This window comes from Sinohyriopsis cumingii, chromosome 8 (assembly GCF_028554795.1).
Source record: "Sinohyriopsis cumingii isolate HCF-2022 chromosome 8, ASM2855479v2, whole genome shotgun sequence".
NCBI classification, from domain to species: domain Eukaryota; kingdom Metazoa; phylum Mollusca; class Bivalvia; order Unionida; family Unionidae; genus Sinohyriopsis; species Sinohyriopsis cumingii.
In genome coordinates, this window is record NC_142968.1 from 59,509,097 (window position 1) to 59,520,356 (window position 11,260).

Below are 11,260 nucleotides of genomic sequence, written 5' to 3' on the forward strand. Positions count from 1 at the left end.
ATTTTATTTTTGCTTCAATTTGTGTCGACGCTTTGGTTAAATCTGTCGACGCTTTTTATTTTTTCTTTGTTCGTAGGAAGGGTTATTTTTAATTTTTCGACACTTTTCGATCTTGGTCTGTTCGCCCTCTCTGCTGCTGGGAAAGATATTAAATTTACGATGATAGGGTTGTGTGTATATCAGGTTGCGAACTGATTATACTAGCCTTAGTCTGTTGAATTTCGATAAGACGATATCTGACATAACAAGAATGTGAATATTGTTCAACGCCAGAAAAGAAAAAAATGACAAATATGTTTATGTTGCGTTTTATTGATTTGAAGGAAATCTAGCTCCATATGTGCGACACATAGTGGGAAAAACAGCAGACAGCAAAGTTACGGTTGATCATAGTTGAAGCTGTTGAGATCAAGAGAAGAGGAGAAGAAATAACGACGGGTATGCCATCCTTAACAACTGCACTGCAATTATTAGGGGCTTAATGTTTGATTGTCCATTTAATTTTCGGCAGAGTGATGGGAAGGGGACTGAGAATTTAAATAAAATCACGGCTGTCATTAGCTTGAAAGAAATATTCTTGCTAAAATGTATAGCCACAAAAAAGAACCTCTCATATTCATTATATTAGCTGAAAAACATAAAACTGTCTTGCGGTAAAAGAAAGAAATGTTCACTAGCGATAACAACGTAACTAGGGGGCGCTTCAATCTGGCCGAGTGCTACCATCTAACTATTTTTGTACAGAGAGGGTACCTCTTTACGGGACTCCCAATCGTTTAACTTTGATTGGATAATTTCATGAATAGCGGGAAAATTTTGGATTGCACATGCACTCATAATTGTAAATTCTGATTAATTAAAGATGCAAATTCTGGATTGGCCAAGGTGCATTTCCCCCAAATTTTCTTTTATATACCACATACATTTGTAAATTATACCTCAAGAACAGTCTGGTTATAGTCTCTAGTATCTGTTTTATGAATTAACCTAAAAAAAAATTACATTAATGGATTTGTGTTCAATATATACACTGTACATAAAATTATCACTTTTTGAAGAATTTTTCTTTTGCAGCCAATAAAATAAGTCTACACTTGCTATGAGCAAAAACCATGAAAAGGAGTATAATTTTTGCAAATCTACTATTTCTGATGCTTTGACATTCTCAAAAATACCATATTTATTAACCTGAGATGAAGTTTTAAATTTGGCCTGTTATCCCTATATCCAGACTTAAAAGAAAGTCCCACGCCCATGCCACCGAGACAATTAAATAGTCGGTCTCCTACTAATAGTCTCTCTCTCTCTCTCTCTCTCTCTCTGCGTGCGTGTGTCGTAATATTTGCACACTGTTATCGAACTGGGTCACAACATAAACACTTGCCGATGTTAGGGACCAATCATGTTATTGTTTTATTTAGAGTTGAGTGTATATGTAATTTTTTCCCGACGAATGTTTTCTTTTTGTCTAACAATATGCCTTTCATCTATGATGATGTTAAGAATCAAATTAGACCATGATATGTTTTGAAGCTATTCGGTATCGTAATTTTATCAAAGAAATTCCAGACCTCTATAAAAGAAATAAGTTGTCGATCCCTCATGTTTGGAAACTACACAGGTAAATGGGCTATCGTTTTTGGTTGGGGACGTCCCATTAAAGTTCAATTATTCGTCCTAATATGATTGATTATATTTGGGGTTTTCCAAAGTCACTCAATTCAGGACACAGTTACAAAAATCAGACAGATTTAAACTATTCATGTTAGATTGGATGCATAATCACACCGCACTATGTGTGCACGTTACCATGACTGGATTAAATGCTATAATTTACACGGATTCGTATGACAACTACCACTCTTTGAAAAGGTTGTTCAAATATTATACGCCTTCTCATGTAAAGATCACATAAATATTTGAAAAAGTAAACTTTTCCATATTCAGCTGTTTTCCTTTGCTTTTTTTTTACTAGTATGAATCATCTACCTTGTGGAATTTACAATTGTATGAATATCCAAAACTAAGATATTTTATTCCCATTTAGTTTGTTTTTAAAATATCACAAATTCATGCATAATATCAAATTTACTTATTAATTTCTATGTATTTTTTGTTTTACATTACTGAAGATAACTTACAGTAACACAGACCTCTCTCTCTCTCCGATCCTTTTCTACCTAGTCATTGTAAATTTCAAAGGTCGGCTCAATACACTTCATCGTATTTTGTCAATTTTGGTCATGTCCTTCAGATAATAAAGTCAATAAAACTGTTGCACATTTTATCCAAGTTTTCTTTGTTCCTTTATATGCCATACCAGTTGCATTGCGTTTCTTTGCATTTTGCAGCCATAAAATATACAGTCTATTCAAAATAGTTTTAGTAATTAGTCAATCCAAGATTGTCGATAAGTTATTGCTGTATTGTTAAGCCGAGTATAATCATTTAGTATTGAAATTTGTAAGTAACCCGTCTTTGTCTGGCTATTGGATGAACTCAGACATTGTTGTCTATATAACACTGGCACAGTCATCTTCAGGCCTAACTTCAGCAAGTTGTTTAGCAGTGCTATTGCACTATGTAAACTCCCGTAGAGCCACGGTGTGTGTGTGTGTGTGTGTGTGTGTGTGAGAGAGAGAGAGAGAGTATTGACCAATGAAAATAAATGTTGCTTTTGTTTACTATCTGTAATACTAGTATTATGGGGTTATCATTTATAATTTTTGTTTGCATAGTTATGGTTCGTTTCCTTAAAAACGTTCAAAGTAGTGAAATTTGGTTGGACATATTTTAATCTGACACTTTTGTTTTAAATTCACCGCAAAAGCATTGACAATAATTTTGGTTTATTTTAAAATTATTTTATACCATTTGTTGATCGTATGGTTCCTAGAATATCGTCAAGATCGGTTCATCAACAATCTGCATTGGTAATTTCCAGTTTTTCAGCTTTCTTGTTTTGTATCCCTCGTTTTTCTGTTCATGAATTTCTCTTTTACTGTCTATATTTTACTATTTGAGGTCCTGAAAATGTATTTCTGAGGCCCTTGAAGGTTTTGGAAAAGTCCTTGAATTTCACTTGAGTGGAAGCATACGAGTCCTGGAATAGTAGACGTCTACTTTTCACTACCACGCAGGGACGGTGCAGGAGTGTTTGGCGCCACCTTGTGCCACTCCATCCCGACCCCCTCGGAACGTCGCTTATTATAAACTGTTCATTAGTATTAATACTCGTTCCGCTTGATAATTTATTCATTTCATTGTTTAATCTTCATATTTATTGATAATAAATGAATAAACTGACAGTGTACTTCGTTTTTGGCTCCCTCCAAATCTTGGCGCCCATGGCGGCCGCCTAGTTGCCTATTGGATTAAATCGGCCCTGCTACCACGAGTAGGGGAATAAAGTGAAAACAAAATTGCTGTTCACAATCTTACGGATTGAACTTGCCCCAAATTTATTTTCTTCCTTACGGTTTGTACGAAAGTGTTGGGAATACCCTAAGAAGTAAAGTGAAAATAGACTTTGTGATCAACAGCTAGTATTGCAGCTGTTAATAACAAGGATGCATTCGTGGCTTAATCTCATTGGTTTGTTGTTAGGTCACATTTTATTTTTATCATAGCCGTTATCATTCAATAACATATCTTTATGTGTGACTTCCAACATCTGTTCTTCGTTACTCTGAACGGTTCAATAACAATGAGGCGAAAGGCTTTTGATTTGAGTAAGTACAATTTATTTTTCAGATCACATGGATTAACGTTGTTTTAACGCCATAAAATGAAAATATCGCGCTAGCTTATACCTGCTGTGCGTAATCATTATCGAATGAAGTTAACATGCCCATAAAAGACCGACTGATTTTGAAGAAAGAGCCATTGTTGATATTACTGGAGCAAGAATTGTCTCATATTTAAAAAATTTTAACTTGCTTATATTCATCATTCTAAGCGAATAATAATAATAATAATAATAATAATAATAATAATAATAATAATTATAGTAGTAGTAGTAGTAGTAGTAGTATAATCACTGACGTGAATCACTAGTCAAATGGTAGCAGTAGGAATTTTGTGTTGCTAATTGCAGACACGCATATGAAGCAAGGACGACAACAACAACACAGGATACCAATCTGTCAAAGGGGCATAATAAAAATAATAATAATAATAATAATAATAATAATGCTGTGGACTTAGTACAGCGCATAATCTTTATTAGATAACACATAGAAACGCTATACAACGACAAGATTACAAAAACAAACACCGTGAAATTACAAAACAAAAGCATGCTGACAATAATTAAGGAAGTAAAGCATTATTAAATCTTTAAGTCTGTTCTTGTAGTCGAAATAGGTGAGTTTTAGATGTACTCTTGAATGAGATCAGTGTCCTTGTATCTAAGATCAGTGGGCAACTCGTTCCACACAGCCGGACCATCGTACGCAAAAGAAGCGTTGTCTTTATAGTGGGAACAATGAGAGTGCGAATGTCAGAAGTGGAGCGTAAGTTTCTAGATGGGGTCTAAACAAGGGTGATGTTAGAGACGTTTATAGGACTGGATCCTGTCAACGAAATGTAGCATAGTGAAAAGAGTTTGCGTTTAATTCTGGATCGAACCGGTAGCCAGTAAAGGTTACAGAGCAGAAGGCGTGCTCAGTTCTTCATAATCTAAGGATGATCCGAGCAGCCATGTTTGGAACTTTTGAAGTTTCTCTAGTAGAAACTGACATGAACCAGATAGCAGTGAATTACAATAGTTCAGTCTTGAAAGTACTAAGGAACAGGCAAATGTGTTTTTGTGGCATCAACCGAAAGAAAATCGCGAATAGATCTGACGCGTCTCAGTTCCAGATATGCAGTCTTACATTCGTTCATTCCATATTGGTGTATTGAAAGCGTACTATCGAGAGTGACAACTAGGTTTCGTACTGTCCGTGTAAATTTTATTGTTGGTACTTATTGTTTTTATGGTAATGTATGTGAATGAAAAGTCTTTGGGTAGTGATCAGGATGGCTTTAATTTTATCTTCATTCATCTGCAGCATGTCACATGTCATCAATGATTTCACATACGAAAATACACTTCGCTACGCCTTGGATGGCATACAAATTTGTCAAGTTTTCATCAGCTTACAATTGTTGAGACGTCGGATGTCGATCTATGACACTTGAGAGCGGCTGAGTGTATGGAATGAAAAGAAACGTATTGTATGTGTAACACTACATCTAAATTGAACTTAATACTTGTTTTAATACTTTGAAAGTACATCCCTACAAATTTGTCTTTAAAAATCCTTGAAAACATGTCAAGTCTTCTTTCGAGAAAGGGAACAAAGAGTACCTTGAAGGTACATTTGACACCCGAGCAATGCTTGATGTTTGAGCACTAACCTTTTTATCTCAAAAGGAATGTGTATCTCTCGTCTCTAGTACAAGCTTTACGCCATCTTAGACCAAGGCAGCTGTTGTAGAACTTAAGTTAATGTAAGGAATCCATGTCTCTTTCTTCAGTCCATATGACCTTGACATTTTCCCCCACCTGGGTTTAAAATCAATACATGTCTATCCTGACCCAGCTACATGCAAAGTTTGGTCTAGTATGCGGTGTATAATTCTAATTTATGAAAACTGTTATGTCTGTAATTGTGACCTTGACCAACCATGATCTACGAATTATTGACATCAATGATCTATTGGTGACTCCTTTCCTGTAAGTACAAGCATTATGTGAAGTTTGGTTAGGATATGTGGTGTAGAACTTGAGATACTATGCCGTAACACGTTTTGAATTCTGATCTTGGCTTTTTGAACTAATGAACCAAACTATCCAACGGTTTCTTTCTTGCCTCTTGTACAAGCCATCTAGAAAGTTTAATGAAGCTAGCGGTTTAAAGCTAACGTTTTGATCGGTGGGGGAACGGTAGAAGGTAACAAATGGACGGAAGGACATACATTAAATTTCATAACATTATAGATGGGACCTTTCGGCTGGGATATACAAAAATCTCAGATTGCTTGTATCATCACGTTGAATTTCAAGAAAACCAGCTGATGTACACATTTTGCAAGGAAAATACTCTGAACACTATCATATCAATTAATCCTTAAACTGAGGACTTTTTACATCTTACGAATCTATGGTCTTAAAAAAAGTAACGAAAAGTGCGAAGACCAACACGTTTTGTAAAATTCAACAAATAATTTATTTCCCTAAGATGCAAAGTAAAAATTTACAAATAACTTATAGTATTTTCAATTAAATTCCAAATAGTCCTAAAAGTCATATCCCAAGTCCAAATGTATTGAGTTCCTAATGTATTCATGTGGTGTTCCGAATTCATTCCAATACTGAACGTGTTGGTGTGACAAAAGCCTCAAATGTGCTGATATGCTAACAGTCTCGATGTATCACATTTATATAATCCACTATGTCTTTGGAAGACTTCACAATGATCTCAAAATAGTGATTTAGCCCAAGAAGTAATAATGAGCACTTTGTAATTCAAGTGAATAATTTAAATAAATCCTTTAAAATTAAAACTGAAAACAATGATAAGACTGAGTCCACGTCGGATGTTCAGGTAGGAAAACGAGTAATTCTAATACAATCAACCTTTTTATAAAAGGCTCAGACACAATTTGACGACCAGGATGAGGATCAACTTTACTAAAATCTCCATCAAACAGTAAACAAAATTTGTTTCTAGAAAATTCTAAGGTCAGAATCAAAGCTGTATGCAGAATTCAAACCTAATAAACATGTTTATCCTACACGATTTAGACATGTAGGTCCAACTCGTACTCTCGATTATGGATAAAGGTCAATATATATTTATATATATATATATATATATATATATATATATATATATATATATATATATATATATATATATATATATATATATATATATATATATATATATATATATATATATATATATATATATATATATATATATATATATATATATATATATATATATAACACCAAATACAACGACGACATCATTATTTACTTTCCGTGCAGCGGAAAATGACATAGAAACCTGCACAAAAATGCACTTTGATTATATTGTGTTCCTGCTTTTGTGATGCGTCTCTCAACAGAAATCGCTTAGTTCGGTATCTTCAACATTCAGTCCCCCCAGAACAGGCCACCCCACCCCCACCTCAGCAGAGGCCATTTCCATTCTTCTTAGGTCATCTTTTCATCGTAATGGGCATGACTTTCCCTTCATCTCCCTGGATAAAGAGAGAAGGGACAATGTATTCACTCCAAATCATCTGCCCTACACACACACACTCTAGTATCGCAAGTGCAGAGAACATGCTGTATAGATGTGGTGGAAACTTAGTTCCTGCTGGAAAGCAAATTATTATTATTATTATTATTATTATTATTATTATTATTATTATTTCACAGGATAAGATCCTACATAACAGGATATGACGTGAAATGGCAGAGGGTGGTAGCAACGAAGAATTCCCCAGATTAAGTAAATATCCTTGAAGAAACATTTCAGAGTTTGTAACCATTGTGTTTGTATAAAATTTTACAGGCTTTCTTTGATTTCCTTTACAAGCATCTATTAAAACAATTAAACTAGTTAACGCTAGGCTTGAGCTTTCCATGTTATTATAATATACAGTGAATGATTCGAAGAGGTACTTAGTACTCTGTGAAAGTTATTCAAAAAGCTACAGACGTTGTACGCAGAAAAGATGTTTGTAAAATTGCCACTGTTATATTTCACAAATCAAGCAGTGACCCGATATGCAGCTCAGATAATTTTATTTTATTTGATAAATCTTCGGTAGTCGTCCTAACTGAACTTTGCTTTTAAAAAAGACTGTCTTGTGTCACATTACAAACAAGTGATTAACGAGTTTCAAAACGTATTACGAGGGTATACAGGCAATCAACGTAAGATCACAATGATCAATTTTACAGTACGTACATATTATGAGCATGGGCTAGAGACGAAAGGGTCTTGATACATTTTCAACTTGAACATCTTCTTTTGATTTATTCTCTTACTAGAATTTTCACCAGCAGGAATTCCAATAGTCATCATGTTTATGATAACAATGTTTGGGTCGAAATAGGAAAGCACTCACATTTCTGTCAAACAGACTATTTGTGGTAGATAAACGCCAGTTCATGCACTCTCTGAGTAGGATAAGAGTCATAAAAAATCGTCTGACTTCTGTACAGTTTTGTGGTAAGTTTAGAACAAGAATGTTCCGTCTCATTTTAGGTGACCTTGAAGAGTGTAGAGTCGTTGCTTTGGGAAAGAACGGAAGTGGAAAAAGTGCAACAGGAAATAGTATTCTGGGAAATAAGACATTTAGTTCGTGTTGTTCTGCTAAATCCGTTACAGAAAATTGCCAGTATGATTCAGCTTCACGATTTGGAAAGAAGCTTGTTTATGTTGATACTCCAGGCTTTTTCGACATTGAAAAGCCGAACGAAATCATCCAGAAGGAGATAATCAAATGCATCGCACTAAGTTCCCCGGGGCCTCATGTATTTCTTTTGATAATTAAGGTCGACAGATTTACCCCTGAGGAGAAAGGGACTATTGACCTATACAGAAAGCTCTTTGGAGATGAGTTTTACAGACATCTTATCGTTGTCTTTACTCATAAGGACAAGCTGGACAAAAGCGGGAAATCCCTTCAACAGTTCATTTCTGAAGCACCTCCTGACCTGCAAAATGTTTTGAGAAGAAACAACAATACCTGCATCGCCATAGAGAATGAAGCGTCTCCAGATGAGGTCGAGGTACAGATGAAGGAGCTGTTCGATCTAATTATACGTGTTGTTGGAATGAATGGTGGGAAGCACTTTACTAATACCACGTATGCAAATATCGAGGAAGGACTCTTGAAGGAGGAGGACAAGGAAAGGAAGTCACGTCTGGAGAAGTTGAACACAACTATACACGACAAGGAAAAGAGTATGTGGAAAATTAAGAAAGATGTTAAAGAAGAAAAGGAACTTCTGCATGGGTTGGTTGGCAGTTTGCAAACAAATACTGAAACATCTTCCACGGAGGAGGCCCAGTCAGTTGAAGCCAAGATTAACCAACTTGATAAAGAAAACGAGAAGCTCAAATATGAAATCATTCGTATGAAAGAAGAGATTAGGCGCATTGAAAATGAGTCAAAAGAACGCCCACAGAAACCAGGAAGTCATAGACCAAAACTTAGGAAAATTATTGAATCCGATGAAGGGCAATTTGTTCTGAGTCTCCTCAAGGAGCACGGACTTACTATCCTTAAATTTGTGATCGAGTGTTTTAAAATCCTCCGGAAAAAGTAATTGTACGTAATCTACAATATAATGTGAATCCAATGATAAATGTAATGCGAATCGAATGATAAATTTAATGTGAAGCCAATTATAAATATATAATGTGAATCCAATGATAGCAAATCTAAATTTTGAGGCAACTATTTTGTAATAGAGGACTATTTCATTTTTCATCGCTAATTGGCTTTTACATTGGTTTAAATTACTTGATAAAGAATAGACATTCTTTCTGAAGGACATTGTTTTCTCTTCCTATTATCTAATTTGTTTAATAAAAGACCTTAACATGTATCCAACTGAGTTTTTTTTACAACTGTTTCATTTACACCTTTTGATCAAAACTTATTTATATATTTTAATAAAACGTACATGATCATTCTCATATAATGAGTGAAAAACAACAAGCACTCATATGTTCTCCACCACAAAATGCTTCTTGAAGTTAATGAAAATACCAACTGTATTAGGCCGAATACCATTATCCCTTGAATTTTTTTGTACGCTTTGTATCAATTACTTTTCAGGTGTATCAACTATTGTAGGTAAAATAGATAACTAGTATTGTGAACTGTGCCTATAATTTGAACGGAAACTTAGATGACGAATTTTTTTACGGTGTATGAAAAATTAGGGTCGGAAAAAATTATATAAAATACAGTTGAAACATTGACATTTATAATAAACCTTCGACATTGTTCCAATAGAATCACTTGTCTCCTTACCAGTCACCTGGCTATATACATTATTTATGCAATTCATCCCTTTTAAGACTCATAGACAGACATTAGATTTCCATGCAGGCTTAGACATTTAATCTTAATCAACATGAACCTGGCGTTTGCAGTACAAACGCAACAGAAAATTCTTAAATTTTCATCTATCTGTCTATCTTATATATTTATCCCTTCAACAGTAATAGTTACGAAGATGATGGCGTTATTAGGACCTTGTTCATCGAGGTCCGATGAACCACAATATTAATCACGTTGCCCGTCCATCAACATCTTATATTTCATAAAATAATTTTACTGGGAATTATTGGATTTGAATCAAATAGGGCATGTAGCTATTTGTTATAAGACTCGACAGATATTCAACATTATTCTCGGTCCCCATTCAACCCTCCACCCACACCTTCCTGTCTGATGTTTTCACAACAAGACTTTAAAAAGAGAGATTGGATTTTAAGCGTCGTTGGTAAGCAGCATGATATTGATGGGACCTTGCGTTACCAAATTTCCAAAATCCCACAGCATTATTTACTAGAGTAATGCCCTTTGATTTATTATCATCCTGAGTCTGGATTCTACAGCCTTAATTTACCAAAAACTTGTATCTGTTTAATTAAAATTGACGTGCAGTTAGTAGTGAAGTGGGATACCGTAGGGACTAGGGGACTTTAATGTTAAAAGAGGGGGGTTGTACCCTGGGGACTATGTAAATTTAACATAGACCACCCTGGACCATATAGGGACTATGTAAATTTAACATGGGGGAAAACCAGGGTTGTACCGTGGGGACTATGTAAATTTAACATGGGAATATATTTTGGGACTATATAAGGACAATAGAAATTTAACATGGGATATAGATTTTGGGACTATATAGCGACAAAGGAAATTGAACATGGTGGGTCTATGGAAATGGAACATGGGAAAATTGAAACAGGGAGGGTCTCTATTTTTTTTTTTTAAAAGGGTATGCAATGAAAGTCTATCTCTTTTCGAGACCTATGAGTGGCCCTGAAAAGGGCCTTTGGTTTCATCATCATCTTCTTTTATTTCCTCCACTTCTTCCACCATCTTCTAACTTTTGCCGGTATTCCTGTCTTCTTCTTCTTTATTTCTGACTCAGGCATCCAGTCAGGATGACCTATAGCTCTGAATTTCTCCTGTATTATGATCCAATTGTTGTTGAGTTTTTCAAAGG

The 11,260-nt window shown here is 35.0% G+C and overlaps 1 protein-coding gene across 1 annotated transcript; it reads left to right on the forward strand.

Moving 5' to 3' along the window:
* Positions 1–3,607: 3,607 nt before the first annotated feature.
* On the forward strand, positions 3,608–9,622 carry LOC149793631 (GTPase IMAP family member 7-like). The gene is made up of 3 exons (XM_089967615.1): positions 3,608–3,731; positions 7,439–7,511; positions 8,274–9,622. The coding sequence occupies exons 2-3, from the start codon at positions 7,472–7,474 to the stop codon at positions 9,338–9,340; spliced, it is 1,107 nt and encodes a 368-aa protein (XP_089823741.1). The 5' UTR covers positions 3,608–3,731; positions 7,439–7,471; the 3' UTR covers positions 9,341–9,622.
* Positions 9,623–11,260: the final 1,638 nt, after the last annotated feature.

Bases quoted from the DNA above. Each gene is read 5' to 3' on its own strand.
- LOC149793631 (XM_089967615.1), top strand. From the start codon at position 7,472: ATGGCAGAGGGTGGTAGCAACGAAGAATTCCCCAGATTAA. The intron at 7,512-8,273 runs GTAAATATCCTT...GTCTCATTTTAG, and splicing joins CGAAGAATTCCCCAGATTAA to GTGACCTTGAAGAGTGTAGA.